At 49.4% G+C, this 17,011-nt stretch overlaps 1 protein-coding gene and 1 long non-coding RNA gene across 7 annotated transcripts in view; one reads left to right on the top strand and one right to left on the bottom strand.

Annotated features, from left to right (window-relative positions):
- The window catches only part of Nos1 (nitric oxide synthase 1), a 180,361-nt gene that overhangs the window by 26,821 nt on the left and 136,529 nt on the right, over nt 1-17,011 (bottom strand). For all 6 annotated transcript variants that reach the window (XM_039089060.2, XM_039089059.2, XM_063271041.1 and 3 more), the window contains 4 exons: nt 15,024-15,198; nt 12,501-12,639; nt 11,722-11,800; nt 1,706-1,899 (listed from right to left, as the gene is read on the bottom strand). In XM_039089060.2, the coding sequence (XP_038944988.1) occupies nt 1,706-1,899; nt 11,722-11,800; nt 12,501-12,639; nt 15,024-15,198 (587 nt within the window). The remainder of the gene's footprint in view (nt 1-1,705; nt 1,900-11,721; nt 11,801-12,500; nt 12,640-15,023; nt 15,199-17,011) is intronic.
- On the top strand, nt 446-9,054 carry LOC120095991 (uncharacterized). Its single transcript, XR_005492031.2, has 3 exons — nt 446-920; nt 5,232-5,380; nt 8,641-9,054. It is a non-coding gene; the product is annotated as an uncharacterized LOC120095991 (long non-coding RNA).

A 17,011-nucleotide genomic window follows, 5' to 3' on the forward strand; every position in this document is an offset into this window, starting at 1 on the left:
CTGGGGAGGCACAGAGGGGATGAGGCTCCTGTCACTTTGTCCTCAGTCATCACTCCAGGTGAGGAAAATGAAGCACAGAGAGGTTACAGAATCTGCCCGAGGTCACACAGCTTTTGCGTGCACGAGTGTGTGCGTGTGTGCCCGTGCGTGTGTGTGCGCGCACATGCACGTGCGCACACCTGGGCAGGCATTCTGGTCTCACACCTAGCTCTAACTACACTGTGCTCCCAGCACTCCATGTCTACAGATTCTGCATTTCAGAGCATTTGACAGAGGAACGAAGTCAATGGAAAGAAAAAGTAATCTCATTTGTACCAAACTGTACATTGTGTTCTTGTTATCCCTAAATGCTACAGTGTAACATAGCATTTATAAGCATTTACATTACATTGGAAAAGCCATCTAGAGAGGGGTTTAAAGCATACAGGGAGATTTGCAACAATATACATAAGTGTTATGTGCACACACCACCTTTTCTATAAGGGACTTGACTATATATGGATTCTGGAATCTTCTAGGTGTTCTAGAACTCTTCTTCTAAGAGGGAAGGCTATCCTGCCTCTGTGTCCCTCCCAAACATGAGCCCCTGCCTCCTCATTACCACGGATGTCATAAGAATTTCCATAAGATGCCATGAAACCCCTGGTCTAATATGAGAACTCTGTGGGTTTAGGTTCACTAAGGGAGGGGCTTGTCTTTTAATAGTGGCTCCTTCCAAGAGGGTTGGCAGGAGGAACTTGACAGATGGCACGCCATTTCCACATTCTAGTTAGCTCCCCTGTCAAGGTGACAGTCATGGTGTCACAGGCTGTCAGGTGTGGCCACTACAGCTCCTTGTACTGGAGCCTGGAGCCTACCCTTGTCTGTGAGGAGAAGGTGAAGCTTGGAGACCCATCGACTTTGAAGATTCTTTAAGCCAGGTGTGGTGGCTTGTGTCTGTGGTCCTAGCACTCTAGAGGCTGAGGCATGAGGATCGAAAGTTTGAAGTCAGTTCGGTCTACATAGAAAGAAGGGAAGAAAGGGAGAAGGAGGGAGGGAGGAGGAGAGAGGGACAGAGGGAGGGAGGAAGGAAGGAAGAGGGAGAGGAGGGAGGAGGGAGGGAAAAGGAGGGAGGAGGATGGAGGGAAGGAGGAGGGAGAGGAGGAGGGAGGGAGAAGGAGGGAGAGGAGGAGGAGGGAGGAGGGAGGGAAAAGGAGGGAGGAGGATGGAGGGAAGGAGGAGGGAGAGGAGGAGGGAGGGAGAAGGAGGGAGAGGAGGAGGGAGGGAGAAGGAGGGAGGAGGGAGAGAAGGGGGAGGGAGAAGGAGGAGGGAGGGGAGATAGAGGGAAGGAGGGAGAGTGAGAAGGAGGAGGGAGAGAGGGGGAAGGAGAAAGGAGGGGAGATGGAGGGAAGGAGGAGGGAAAGAAGGGGGTAGGAGAAGAAGGGAGGGGAGATGGAGGGAAGGAAGAGGGAGAGAAGGGGGAGAGAAGGGAGGGAGAAAGAGGGAGGAGGAGGAGGAGGGAGGAGGGAGATAAAGAATAGAAGCAAGGAGGGGAAGGAGAAGGAAGGGGAAAGAAAGAAGGAAGGGAAGGAGGGAAGGAGGCTATTGCTGACACATTTATTTGCTGGAGTGAGGTAGGAAGCCCTCACAGATAGGCCAATCATGCCCGGCAGCCCCTGCCCACTCGGGGCTGACGCCTTTCTAGCAGTGCAGCCCGAAGCCTCACCCAGAGCAGTGTTCCTCTCCTCCAGCATCTCCACCTTCACCACGTGGTTGGCAGGCGGTGCATCCTCCAGCCGTTCAATGAGTGCATTCACGAGGTCCTCGTGGTTGCCGGGGAAGACACCCAGGTGGTCCCCTGGCTGGTACTGCAGCTCCTGATTCCCGTTGGTGTGGAGACGCACGAAGATGGTCGATCGGCTGCAGGGAACGAGGGGGAGCGTGGGACAAAGACCACGGCTCTGTCTCTCCTTTGCACCTGGTCTGTCTCTCTAGGCTGCAGCACACCCTTCCTTCCATGATCCCTGGCTCTGGTCTGCTGAGGTGCAAGCCCATCACTCACCCTGTAGCTTCTGCCAAGCTTGACAGTCAGTTCCCCATCACAGAGCCAACAGCCAGGTCCTGGGCCAGGGACATCACACTTGGGATGACTCGCCTATCTTGGGGCTGGTCCCCAAGTTCTCATGACCTCTCTGATGCTCCCAACTGTTTTCTGCACTGGTCCCTTCTCATCTCCCAAGTCCCAAGTCCCAAGCCCAGCCACAACCTGCTATTTTGCCCGAGATATATCTGTCCCCCATATCTTCTCACCCTTCCCCCACTCTTCTCATTACAGTATCCCTTACTTCCTTACTTCTGTGACTAGTGACGATTCTAAGATAATAGGAACAGGGTGACACAAGGCATTTATCTACTACGGCTGTGACTTTATCCCCATGATGGGGACTGGTACATAGGTTTGTCCTAAGTCCTTCAGGGTTTCTGAATTAACTAACTGCTAGCCATGTCCTTTGTATCCATCATGGTGCTCTCAGGAACCAGCCGCTCACTGTAGCCACAAGCAGGACGTCTCTGATTCGTGAAGCTCTATGGTCTACTTATCATCTCTCATAGAATTCCATGCTCTTGTATTTAACGTGTGTATACACGCGTGCGCATAGTGGTGACAGTGGCATGTGCTTGCCCTGGCGCATGGGTAGCGGACAACTTAAGTGGCTCAGTTCTTTGTTTCTACTTTGTTGGTCTCAGGGATTGAACTCAGGCTATCAGGTTTGGCAGCAAGCACCTTTAAAAACTGAGCCCTCTTGCTGGCCCTCTGCTCTCTTTTGCAAGCACTGCCCATTTGTAGTAGAAGGAAGGGCCCGCCAGAGGCTCAGAGTCTCTTGTGTATAGATGTGTGGGAGTGAGGGACGCTAGGAATAATCTGTGTACCACATCACACCTGCTTGGGTTTGTGTGTTACAAGTTCAGGAGGCCCATGTGAACCAGCTGCTTCAAGAACGAATCCCTGGGGCTGGAGCGATGGCTCAGTGAGATGGCTCAGTGGTTAAGAGCTCCTGCTGCTCTGGCAGAGGACCCAGGTTCAATTCCCAGCACTGGAGTGGCAGCTCCCAATCCCCTGTAACTTCAGTTCCAAGGGACTAGGATTCCCTCTTCTGGGTACTGCATGTACACAGTACACAGATACACATGCAGGTAAAACATCCACACATACAATCAAATAAAACTTAAACCAAAAGAAGGTATTCTTGGGGCTGGGGAGTGTTGGCTCAGTGGTTAAGAGCACTGGCTGTTCTAGGCTTGGTGCCCAGCACCCACGTGATGGCTCATGGGTATCTTCAACTCCAGTTCCAGGGGGTCAGATGCCCAGTTCTGAGCTCCGGTTCCAGGCATGTGAGTGGTGCACAGACATACATATGGGGTCAACACTTATAGGCATGAGCAAATCCCATTTTTTTTAAAAAGAGTGAATTTTTGGTCAGGTGTAGTAATGCATGCCTTTGATTCCGAAACTCAGGAGGCAGAGGCAGGCAGATCTTTGTGAGCTTGAGTCCAGACTGGTCTCAAGAGAGTTCCAGGATAGCCAAGGCTACAGAGTAAGACCCTATGAATTTTTGTTTTTTTGCTGGTTCTCAGTAGAGGTCTTTAATCGATAGTCACCAAGAAGGCTGAGGCAGGAGTATTCCAGATATATTGGCTACTGAGTTCAAGACCAGACTGAGCAGGCTAGGAAGAGCCTGCCGCATAATACAAAAGCAAAGTAAAGAGGGGGCTGGAACTGTAGCCCTCGTCTGTTAGCTCAGGCAGTTCCTTGTCTGTTAGGTCCCAGACAGTCCTTTTATCTAGAGCTCAATTTGGACTACAGGTGAAACCAGTTCCCATCTGCCCCAAGTAATTAATTACTAGTTAATTAGAGTACCTTCTTAAGTAAGATACTCTAAGTGTGACCATTAAAAAGTTTTAAGGCTGGGGCTGGAGAGATGGCTCAGCGGTTAAGAGCACTGGCTATTCTTCCAGAGGTCCTAGGTTCAATTCCCAGCAACCACGGGGTGGCTCACAACCATCTGTAACTCCAGGTCTAGGGGCTCCTCCCCTCCTCTGGGGAGATGGCTCAATAGTTAAAGTGTTTGCTTTGGAAATAAGAGTGCAGGGTTTACACCCCCTAAATGCACTGAGTACGAGGTGGGCACGGTGGTCCCTCATCCATTTTAGCTTCAGGAAGTGGGACATGGGATCTCTGGAGCAAACCGCCTAGCAAGAGTCTCAGGGAGAGCTCTGGGTTTGATGGAGAGATCCTGCCTCAAAGAATAAGGCAGAAAGAGTTCCAACATTAACCTGGGGCTTCCGTGGGCATGGAGGCTTACATGCGTATGTGAGCCCTGTACATGTGAACAGGTATACAGGTGAAAAGAAGAAAATGAATAAAATTGCCCTGGGGCAGATTGATTTCATTTTATATAACATATGTAGATCTAGGTAGGGGTTAACAATGGTAGTCTGCAACCAGGCCAGTCTGTTCTTGGGCAACTCTGAACCTGGGTGAGCCTGCACCTGGATGAGCCTGCACCTGGATGAGCCTGCACCTGGGTGAGCCTGCACCTGGTGAACCTGCACCTGGGTAAGCCTATGCCTTGATGAGTCTGTACTTGGGTGAGTCTGTACTCTGAGCCGCAGGCTGCCATGGCTCTCCAGACCTCACATTCTTCCCTCCTTGCCAACTGGTCTCAGTGGAGGGAGAAGCTCGTGTTCTCCCCATGTAAATCACACTTGAATAGACCAAGAGCACTTGCTATTTAGGGAGGTTTTTGGCACAACCAAGAGCCCCTTTGTGCTACGAATAGCCACCGATATTAAAAATAGCTAAACTGGCACAAATCTCCGTGTGTAAGTGGGGTTGGGAGAGCGGGAAGCCATTTCTTGAAGCCTGACACCCTGTTTGTGATATGGTGGACAGTCTAGGAGGCTTTACTGTGTGTTCCTTGGGTTCAGGACGTCCCTTTCCTCTAGCAAGAGGGTCTTGTACTCTCTGGGATACTGAGTTTGTCAGTTACAGCATCTCTTTAGCTCTGATCAGCCTTTGGTTCCTGGGAGCAAAGACATCACACATCACTGTGGTGACAGGGAGAGTTTAGCAGAAGAAACCAACCAGCAGGGGGCGCTGCAAGGCCTCTAATTCAGGAGCCGGCTGCTCAGGCACAGTTAAAGTCCGTGAAAGGCATTCAAAGCAATTTGCATTTTCTTGTTGCCAACAGGAAGGCCAAAGACCTCAACCCCTTGCTGACCTGGCTGACACTCAGTTGCTTCCCCCAAAGCCCCTTGTCTCTGCTTGTGATCCAGCAATAAAGGAGGGGACAGGATGTGGCCAACGGGTGCATGGAAGGTGTGTCCAGGTGATCGGAAGGTGGGTCCAGGTGACACAACATCTGGGAATTTGCAGGAGATGACTTTACAAGTGACTAGCTGGGCATTTCTGGGTGACCTCAATCCTCAATGTTTTGCTATGAAGTTGAGTCTCCCCGGCCACCCCCGATTCAGCTGCAGTTTTAAATGTTCATAGCTTTGGGATAGAGAATTTTTCTTTTCCTTTCTTCATTCATTCACTTCCGTCTTCCCCTGCCACCCCTTCACAGACAGGGGGTCTTACATGGTAGCTCAGGCTGGCCTGGAGCTCATTACATAGCCCAGACTGGCTTTGAACTCTTGCTTCCAGCGTGCCAAGTGCTAAGATTATAGGTGTGAACCACAACCCATATGGTCCATTGAGAAGCTGTGGGGGAGAAGGGCAATTTGGGAAGCAGTCGATTCAGGGCTTGTAATTTCTCTCTCCTCACAGCCTGTCCTGGGTCTGTCTCATTTCTTTTAGATACAGGAGTGTTATTTACGTGTACAAATACTTACTCTCTCTCTCTCTCTCTCTCTCTCTCTCTCTCTCTCTCTCACTCTCTCTCTCTCTCTCTCTCTCTCTCTCTCTCACACACACACACACACACACATAGACACATACAGAGATTCAAAGACAGACAGGCAGACATGACAGTGGTTCATATCGGCTCACAGGTTTGACAACAATTGCCTAATGCCCCACGTTAAATAGAAAAATCCAACTATCTAATTGCGCTATTCTACCAGAAGGGTAATGAGAGTCACGAGCTAGCCACCCTCAACAAGGCCATCAATACATATACATAGAGCTTTAGGCACTGGGGGAGGGGGATGGGAGAAAAGGGCAGGATGTCTTATTCTCACTGAGGGGTCATAGGAGGGGATGTGTGGCAGCAGTGGGTGGCTTGAGGGAGACAGTGGGCGAAGGTGGCTGTTCTGTGGGCTGATATTTGAACATAATGAGGACTCAGCACACAAACAGCCCTGCTCAGGGTGATCTAGAGGGAGAGACGGCAACAGTGTAGTGTAGAAAAAGAGGCAGCATGCTAGGCTAGCATGCTCTTTGTCCTTTCGAATTTTACATTAGCGGGGCCTTTCTATGTTGCTCAAGCTCCCTTCAAACTCATGATGTCTCTGGATGAGTGGTACACACTAGGGTGATCAGGATGTAACACTCCTCTCACCTCAGCATTCTGGGGTACTAAAATTAAAGGTATGCGCCACCATGCCAGAACATGGCTGCAGTTTGAGAGGGGTGATGGCTGGATCCCAGAGACCTCTTCACGACCTGTGTGATCTCCCAGGGACCTCTTCATGATCTGTCTGATCTCAGGGACCTCTCCATGACCTGTATGACCCCAGAGATCTCTCCATGATCTGTGTGACCCCAGGGACCTCTCCATGACCTGTGTGATCCCCTAGAGACCTCTTTATAACCTGAGTGACCCCAGGGACCTCTCCATAACCTGTGTGATCCCCTAGGGAACCTCTTCATGACCTGAGTGACCCCAGGGACCTCTTCATGACCCGTCTGGCAAAGATTTCAGAGAATCCCCTTTGATCTACAGAAAGCACTGCAGGCTGAGAAGCCGAGAGCTCATCTGCTTCAATTAACATTTTAAAGTGAATTTTTGGGCTACCCTTATTAAAAACCGAAAACAAAAAGCAGGGTTCTTAGGATGGGTAGATATACAGGAATAAGTGTGCTTGCCATGAAAGCAGAGGGCCTGAGTTCAATTCCCACTCGGAAGTGAAAAGCTGGGTGAGGAAGTGTGCATCTGTAATCCTACAGCTGGAGAGGAAGGTGCCTGGGCCCACTGATCAGCTGTTTGGTTGAATCAATGCTCTCCAGGTTCAGTGAGAGCCTATCACAAAAAGTAAGCTGAGAATGACTGAGAGGGATTCTATCTGTCACCTAGGGTCTCTATAAATATATGTATACACATGCACACACGTGCATATGTGCACGTACATGTACACATGTGCACATGCATACAGGTATAAACATGTGCACATATACATATGAACACATGTGCATATACATGCACACAAGGTACACACAGCTACACACATGCACACATGTACATATGCACAGAGATACAAACATGTACATACATACACATGAACACAATGCACACCCAGGCACACACATGCACACATATACACATACATACAAACAAACACACATGCACACATGCATACATATGCACACACATACGCACAGGGCACATAACACATGCCCATGAGTTAGTTCTTCCTTTTCTAGGCATCCCCTTTCTTTTCTGAAGTCCACTCTTCTTAGCAGTTCATCTCAGTCTTTCATTCTCTCTCCTCCTGACTTCTAGAACTTTCTATGTCTACCCTGCCCACATTCACCCCATCACACCGCTTGTACAGATTGTTTTTCCTAATTACTGTTGCCTGTACCACAAGATTCATTTCCGGGCAGGATGCTGGGCAGGGTCGCTCTGGGAGGGTCACCTGCCAAAGGCCATTTACTTCCCTCTTGGCACTTTGCTTGTGATTAAGGATTGTTAGTGGGAAAAAATCTGTGAGATCTTGTTTATGGTTCCTCAGGCTAGAGAGCCATCGCTTTGGCCTTGGCCTGGGCAGGTGGGTGAGTTACGCCTTTTCCACTCAAAAAATTACATTGATGCACCACATGCTTGCCCTCAGATGCCAGAAGAGGGTAACAGATCCCCTGGAACTGGAGTTATCTGCAGTTGCAAGCCACTATATAGGTGCTGGGCATCAAATTTTGGAAGAACAGCCAGGACTCTTAACCACTGGGCTACTGTTCCAGGCTGCAAGGTGGCATTACCTTAAAGAGATAGGCACACTTTGTTCCTTTCTCTGCTAATTCACAACCATTTTAACTCAGTTCCTGCTCCTAACGTTGCTTGGAATATTCCTTTGTTTATAATGTTTTGCGAGAGTCAGGTCCCTCCTTGCAGTGAACGGTGGGGCAGATTTGAAGGCCATTTGCTGGTTTCCTTGTTGTCTAAGAACCATGATCCAGGGAGGACTTACCACACACTGGCTTTTCAATATCCATGGCTCCTCAGAAAGCTTAAAACCTGTCTTCCAACAGTCCCTTCTCTATCAGATGTCGCTATGCACCTGGTGCTGCATTTAGTTGTTCTAAGACGCCTAATATGTTCCATTAATGCCTGAGAGTCTTTGAGAGACAGTTCAAGAGGCTCAGGGCTCTGTCCTATTGACCTCTCATAATCAAAGGCTTAGAAGGGGATGCAGGAAGCATGCGTGCCAAATTCGCAGGTGACACGAGGAACCTGGGAGGAACAAGGAGTGTCACTGGATCTTGTACAGTGCCAGCAACTTCAGGAGGCTCCTTTGCAATGGTCACAGCAGTCTAGCAAATGGGATGAAGGCCATCTGTGGAGTTCTTTGGAGCGGCGGCCAGATAACCAGGTCAGCGTGACCTTGGGAAAGTCGCTGGCATTTTCTCAGAGTCACTTCTCATATCTAACATGTGAGACACGTTATAGTATATGTGTTATAATACAGCATAACGTGTTATAATAAACTGTGGCCTTTGCTGGTGTGGCTGGTGTGAGCGGGAAACTGCCTAGGGGGCTCAGCTCAGTGTGTGGAAGACAGAGTATACTAGATATGGGTGTGCAAACTTGATGCCAGCATTTCCAATATATATATACATACATATATATACACACACACATACACACACACACACACACACACACACACACACACATATATATATATATATATAGTTTGTCTATGAGTGTTTCAAATTTATGCATGGTTACTGCTGCTGCCCATGGAGGCCAGAAGGGGGAGCCAAATCTCTTTAGAACTGGAATCTAGAGAGAGAAAAATCGCATGGATGCTGGGAACAGAAACAAGGCCCTCTGCCAGAGCAGCCAGTGCTTTTAACCACTGAGCCATCTCTCTCCAGCTCCCCACTGTCTCCCCAGTGACTTTGCCAAAGCCATACAGACCCAGTTTGTTTGTTGGGGTTAGTGCCCAGGGCTTTGAAAAAAAATTTAAAAGATCTACCTGGGTTATAACTGAAAAAAAAAATGGGAAAAAAATTCCTGAGAGGGATTGAGTGCAGAGACTTGAAAAATGAGAGATGCAGATGGGCGGCCAGTCTGGGTGAGATCAGCCTGGACCCAGGGAGAACACAGGTTTAAAGGGTTGAGTGGGTTGGCTCTGAGGACAGTGATATTAGCATGTCCTGTTTAGACTGGTGATGGCAGTAACTGGTTTAGCACTGATGTTGGTGGGGATTGTGCAACTTCTGCTGCTGGTGGTAGGGTATGAGAGGGTGATTTCCAGCGGGCAGTGAGAACCCCGTGATTAAATTCCAAAGCTCAGGAATTCATGTAATAAGGGGAACAGCTTAGAGGCTCTGGGACCCAAAGGACAGTGTCCTTGGCCATCCAATATCTCATTAGGAAGAAGTGAATTTGTTTTGGGTGTTGCTGAATAGGGCTAACTGGATTTTATGCCAAGTGCTAAGACTTAAAATACAGTTCAGTGGTCCAGAACTTGATTAGTGTTACAGGCTCAAGACCAGCATCACATAAAACTAAAGCCATAACCTCAAACGTGCTAAGACAAACACACTTTATGTCAGATAGCAAAGTGTTTGGCCAGGTATTACAAAGTTTGCCTATGTTGGGTAATAAGATAATTTCCAGGGCTGGGGAGATGGCTCAGCGGGTAAAAGCATTTACTATACAAGCCTAAGAGTTCAGAGCTTTATAAGCCAAATGAAAGGCTGGAGAGATGGCACAGTGGTTAAAGAGCACTGGTAGCCATCAGAGAAGACCCAGGTTTAGTTCCCAGCACCCATGTGGTGGCTCACAAATCACCTTTAACTCCAGTTTGCAGGGAACTGGCACTCTTTTCCGGTCTTGGCAAGCCCTGCACTTAGTGTGCGCTCTCTCTCTCTCTCTCTCTCTCTCTCTCTCTCTCTCTCTCTCTCTCCCCTCTCTCACACATACATGCACACACTCTTCTTTCTCTCTCACACACTCTTCTCTCTCTCACACACACATGCACACACTCTTCTTTCTCTCTCACACACTCTTCTCTCTCTCACACACACACTTTCTTCTCTCTTTCTCTCTCCCCTTTCTCTCACACACACACTCTCTTTTTTTCTCTCTCTCTCTCACACTCTCCTCTCTCTGTCTGTCTCTGTCTCTCTCTCTCTTTCTCTCTCTCTCACACACTCTCTCTCTCCTCTCACACATACATGCACACACTCTTCTTTCTCTCTCCTCTCACACTCTCCTCTCTCTGTCTCTCTGTCTGTCTCTGTCTCTGTCTCTCTGTCTCTGTCTCCCTCTCTCTCCTCTGTCTCTCTCTCTGTCTCTCTCTCTGTCTCTGTCTCTCTCTCTCTCTGTCTCTCTCTCTCTCTGTCTCTCTGTCTCTGTCTCTGTCTCTCTCTCTCTCTCTCTCTCTCTCTCTCTCTCACACACACACACACACACACACACACACACACACGCTGAACGACCTCAAAGTCAAATGCAGAGGACATGTATCTGAAAACATCCCGGTAGGAAGAGACAGGAGGTTCTACAAAAGCCCCTGGGGCCATATCTCCTGGCTTATGTGGCTGTAAAGAGACCCTCTCTCAAACAAGGTGGGAAATGAGAATGCCCACCCAGAGGCTGTCCTCCACTCTCCCTAAGCATGTTGCAATGTGTGCAAGTCATGTGTTACAGTACTTTGTTTTTGAGCACCCACTGCTAATTCACAGTGCAGATGGCTTCTTTCGCAGCCCTCTAGAGCAGCAGTTCTCAGCCTTGCTAACACGGAGACCCTGTAAGTTCCTGGAGTTGTGGTGACCCCCTCCTCCCCAACCATAAAATTATTTTTGTTGCTACCTTGTAACTGAAAATTTGCTACTGTTATGAACCATAATGAACACATTTGTGTTTTCCAGGGACCCAAGGTGACTTCTGTGAAGGGGGTCATTGGACACCCCCCCACCCCTCCTCCCACCCCCGCCCAAAGGAGTCACAGCCCACAGTTTGAGATCCACTGCTCTAGATAAAAATAACCCACATTAAGAAAATACTTGGGCTAAGCACTTTCTGTTGGAGAAGCTGCCCGAAGAGAACATTTGAGACTCACGGGCGACCCCATGCTGAGATCACCCCGAAGCCCGTTTTCTTTGTCTACCTCTCCTCTATCCCTGTCTTTGTCGGGGCACAGGGAAAGCAAGGCAGGAGTCCTGGGACCTGGGGATGAGGGGAACTGCAGCACTTTGCTGTGGTCTCTGGGGTCTGAGTTCCCCTTTCTGGCTATGGGTGGCAGTCGGGAGCCTCCCCAGCGGGGTTTGATGCTGGGCAAACCTACCTGGACTTAGGGCTTTGCAGGTTTTGGCGGCTGAGGAGTCGAGCAGCCGAGACTCGTTTTTTGTGAACATTGGAAAGACCTGTGGGGAGAGAAATAATGGTGGTGGTGAAAGGAGGGGGGTTAACAGTCCATAAAGCCTCCCCAGCTTTGGGTATGTGTGTGCCCATACGTGTAAATGTGTAACGGTGTGTGCACGGGAGCTTGTGTGTAGGTGTGTGCGTATAAGCCAGAAAACAGCCTGGGTTGTGAGTGCTTAGGTGCTGTGCAAGTGGATCTTTTGAGACAGGACCTCTCAGCCAGCTACTGGCTAGGCTGGCAGGCTGGTGAGCCCCAAGATTCTTTTGCCCCCTCTTCCCCAGTGTTGGGACTACAAGCATGACCCAACCATGGCTGTCTCTTTCATGGGTTCAGGGGAACTGAACTCTTGGTCTTGGTGTCTGCGAACCCGATACATTAACAAACGAGCCATTTCCCCAGACCCCTCTTCAGAGCTTCCTCTGGAGTGGAAGGGATGAAAGAAAGGGGCGGGCATTCATGGGGCCAGGTGAGGTGGTTACAGACCCTGAACCAAACGCCAAAGTGATTGCAACAGAGGTGAGGATGCAGAGGGGCACAGTCCCCTGCCTGTGGGGACAGAAGTGTGGCCTGCATGTGCCAAGGGCCTCTCTGAAAGGAGGACCAGAGTGACACAGCTACTGTCCCCACACACCCCTGAGGGGAGCTCTCCAGCCCCACCCTCCCCAAGATGACAAAGGTGTCTCAAAGGACGAGTCGGGTACCTTGGGTCAGATCTGGAGCTTCCGCCACATACGTGAGGCGGAACTTGTTCCTCTTCCAGCTTCGGTCATTGCTAATGAGGGAGTTGTTCGCCTTCTCGATGTTGACGTCATCCCCCACGCAGAACACATCACAGGCTGCCTGCGGCCCACAGAGAGTTATCCTAGATGTTAGATCAGTTGTGCTAGGTAGTTCCTCCCCAGGAGCTCCAAGTCATGGCATGGAAGTCTCCCTTCCTCTCTCTCTTTCTCTCTTCTCTTCCCATTCCCTTCTCCCACTCTCCATCCATTAATCCAGAGACCCATCCTTCCTTTCATCACCCACCCACAAATCCATTCACTCATCCACCAACCTACCCACCCTTTCATCTACCTAGTTATCTGTCCATCTACCTATCAACCCTTTCTTCCATCAATCCATCATCCATTCATCATTCATCCAACCATCAATTCATCTATCTGAATCCATCCATCATCCATCTATCCAATCATCCTTCCATCCAAACATCCATCCATCCATCCATCCCCCATATACTCATCCATCCATATATCATCTATCCATCCATCATCCATCCATCACTCATTCATTCATCCATCATCTATCCATCCACCCACCCTTCCATCCACCAACCCATCCAACCATCTAATCAACCATCCATCCATTCATCCATCACTCATTCATCTATCCATCCAATCAACCATCCATTATCCATCCATCCATCCATCATCCATCCATCCATCCACCCACCATCCATCTGCCATTCATCCATCATCCATTATCCATCCTCACCCCCACCCATTTACCTTTCTACTCACCCATCCATTTGGTCATCTCCAACTAATCTTCCATCCACCTACTTATTCATACATCCATTCATCGGCTCCCCCCCACCTGTCTACACCTCCCACCTGTCTTACTCCCCACCTGTCCACACCCCCACCTGTCTTACTCCCCCTCCCCCACCTGTCTACACCTCCCACCTGTCTTACTCCCCACCTGTCCACACCCCCCACCTGTCTTACTCCCCCTCCCCCACCTGTCTACACCCCCCCACCTGTCTACCCCTCCCATCTGTCTCTCTACATTTTGAGTAGTGACTTGAGGGCCTAACTTCCACATCCACGATGACATTACTAAACCCCACGTGCCCAGAGGCTTAGCATTAAAAATGAAAGTAAATAGAATTTCCTTTCATCTTCAAAAGGTTTAAAACAATTAAATAAAGCCAGCACACACTGTCTGGATTCACATTTTTTTTTCCTTTTCTGGTCAAAGCTCCTTTATCAGCAAACATAATCCTAAGAGTTACTGCTCAGAACCATTAGTAAACATTTTCTGAGACAGGTTCAGAAAGGTCTTTAACACTGGGGCCCCAGTGACACCCTGCCTCAGCCTCTCAAATAATGGAGATCCAGATATTGACAACCATGGGACTACTTTTCAGGGAAATTTAAAGTTTTCAGATGTAGGTTTTATTATTATCTGGCTGTTGCCGTGTTCGTCAACGGAAAAATGGAAAAGCAAAACGTTGCACTGTTTAATATTATTTGATCACAGAAAGGGGATAAGGCGCTGACACGGGTGGATGGACCCTAAAAACTTTACAATATGGGAAAGAAGTCCGTCATGAAAGGTCACCTGGTATCGACTTTCATCCCTAGGAAATGAACAGGAAGGAAAGTCTCCAGGCATAGAAATGAGTGACTGTCAGGCAGGGGATGGGGACAGGAGACCAGGAGTAATGGTTCTCAACCTGAGGGTGGCAACCGCTCTGGGGGTCACATGTCACATGCTTACGACTCAGTAGCAAAATCGCAGTTATGAAGTAGAAATGAAGTAATTTTACAGTCGGGAGGGGGTCACCACAACCTGCAGAACTGTATTAAAGGGTCACAGAGTTAGGAAGTGTGAGAGCCACTGGCGTAGGCTTTTCAGGGCCCTAACCTCAGAGATACTCCGTCAAGGCTCACTGATGAGCTGAGGAGAGATCGCTCTCTCAGATGTGAAGGAACCCACAACCATCCCGGCTCTCCACAGGAACAGTTTTACAGACACAGCTCCCCCTGGTAACTCACGGAGCCCTGGACCTAAGTTTCCCCTTCTGCACAAGCTCAATGACAGAAGTGGGCAGGACCTTTCTTTCTGGGGCTGCCGGTGAGGACGGAGCCCAGGGTAGTGAACAGGACAGAGAGTAAAAGCCACAGGGCTGGTGCTCAATGCTCCCAGGATTCTGAGTGGGTAATGCGTGTGTCGAGGTTACTCAAATTCACTGAAGCTCTCTCCCAGTTGTGTGCACTGGGGAAAAGCCCTCCCTTCCTATCCATCTCCCTTTCCTTCATTTTCCTTATAGTCTCCTTTCTTCCTTCCTCCCTCCCTTCTTCCTTCCCTCTTTTTCTCCCCTCCCCCACCTCCCTTCCTTTCCCATACTAGGCAAGCAGCCTACCATTGAGCCATCTCACCACCGAGTCCCCTTCTTCCCCACCATGGGCAGCTTGGCGCTATCTAGGGTATGGTGCGTCCCATACCTTGAAGACTTTCTTGGCCCAGGTCCTGAAAGCTTCTTCCTGTCCGCAAAGCTCATCCCCCTCCCTCATCTTCAGAATCCTCTCCCCTCCCAGTTCCTCCAGGAGGGTGTCCACCGCATGCCCAAAGGCACAGAAGTGGGGGTACGCCCGAGAGCCGAGGCCGAACACTGAGAACCTGTCCAGGAGAAAAGAGAAGGTCTGTGAGGGGGGAATGCTGGGTGTGGGAGGTGGGGGGGGTCTGGTACCACGGGCTGATTAGTGTTACTTCGAAATTCACAAGAGTCTTGAACCCCTGTGGGAATGTATGTTGAAAAAGGAGCTTTAAGGATCAAGCTTGGTTAAGAGTCCTATCAAGTCAATTTCCTCTCCTTCTCTGCCCCCGCTTTCCAACAGGATGGTACCACTGACAAGCTAGTAAGAGAAGCCGGCAGGAACCCAACCTTTGCTGAACTCCTAGCTTTCAGAACTATGAAAAAACACTTTGCTGTGGAAGGATGATGTCAACCCCAAGGGCTCTTAAGACCCCTTTCTCTTGGTCTCCAAAAGCGATTGCTGCTTCCAGAGAAAGTTCTAGTGGTTTCTGAGGAGGGAGGACGAGGAGGGCAATGAGCAGGAAACATGGGTTGCTGGACAGACGCTCGGTGGAGTGGTTCCGTTTGGGATAAATCAATTTGCTTTAAGAAGGACGGCAGTAAGAATTCTACTAAACCTCTGTCGGCTTTTCACTATAGCACCTCCCTCCGACATGTGACCCCTGTCCTCACCAGCCATGGATCAGGTAGTTGACTCATGACAACACTCTGGACAGACTTAGGGGCCCACACCCCACGGTCACTGGGAGAATCATTTTTCCATGACGGTTGCTACTTTTGAGTCCCAAATTCCTATTTTAAACCTGGAAACCAACAGGTGACTAATTTGTCATCTGCAGGGCCAGATAGCAAAGATACATATGATTTCAAAGCTGAAGGTGCCTTATGGCTTTTTAGACAAGGCGGGGGGGGGGGACGACAAAACCTGCATATTTTTAATGGCTGAAATTAAAACATCACCATAATAATGAAGTGCAATTATTTTTGGTGCGTGCACATATGCGTGTGGAGGGCAGATGCCGACTTTAAGTGTGGTGTCTCTGAACAGCATTTTGGTGTTTTGTGTGTGTGTGTGTGTGTGTGTGTGTGTGTGTGTGTGTGTGTGTGTGTGTGTGGCGGGGGGTGGGGCAGGACTGCTCACTGGGACCTGAGGATCCTCCTGTCTCTCTCTTCATTGGTGCTGGGGTTACAGCTACCTATGGCTGCTTCTACTCCTGCCCTTCACATAGGTGCTAGGGATGGAACTCAAGTTCTCACGCTCGTGTGACAAGAGCTGTTCAGACTGAGCCTCTCACCATGCTCCCGAGTACAATTCTTTAAATACAAGTCCACCAGTGGGAGGGAGGGAGGGTTCTACATAGGTGGGTGGGAGGGATGGGGTCAAGGTGGGATGGAATGTTGCCTACCTAGGATATGGAGGTAATGAATGCTAAATTCATGTTCTGATATCAAAACCTAAGAGCTATTCCACATTATAAGCAAGACCTGATGCAGACCACGGGTTTCGGCTGGTCAAGATATGGCCGTGTCCATTGGCGTGGGGTGCTGATGTTAGGGGAGGCAGTGTGTAGGGATGTAGAGAGGGAGAAGATGTCTTCCCGCTTGCTATTCAATTTTAATGCCAGCCTACAGCTGTTTTAAAGATTCAGTGTTGGGCTGGGGAGACAGCTCCGTCAGTGGGCAAAGCATTCATAAGGACCAGACTTTGGATTTTCCCAAACCCACGTAAATCTGGTAGCATGTGCCCATAATCCCAGAATTCCTGTAGCCAGAAAAGAGGCAGAGGCAGGAAACTCGGTGAGTCAGCCAGCTTGGAGTATGCAGACACGAGAAGAGACAGGAACAGGGTGGAAAGGGAGGTCCCACATGTGAGGCTGCCCTCCGACCTCTACGTGT

The sequence above is a fragment of the Rattus norvegicus genome, chromosome 12 (assembly GCF_036323735.1).
Source record: "Rattus norvegicus strain BN/NHsdMcwi chromosome 12, GRCr8, whole genome shotgun sequence".
Taxonomy (NCBI): domain Eukaryota; kingdom Metazoa; phylum Chordata; class Mammalia; order Rodentia; family Muridae; genus Rattus; species Rattus norvegicus.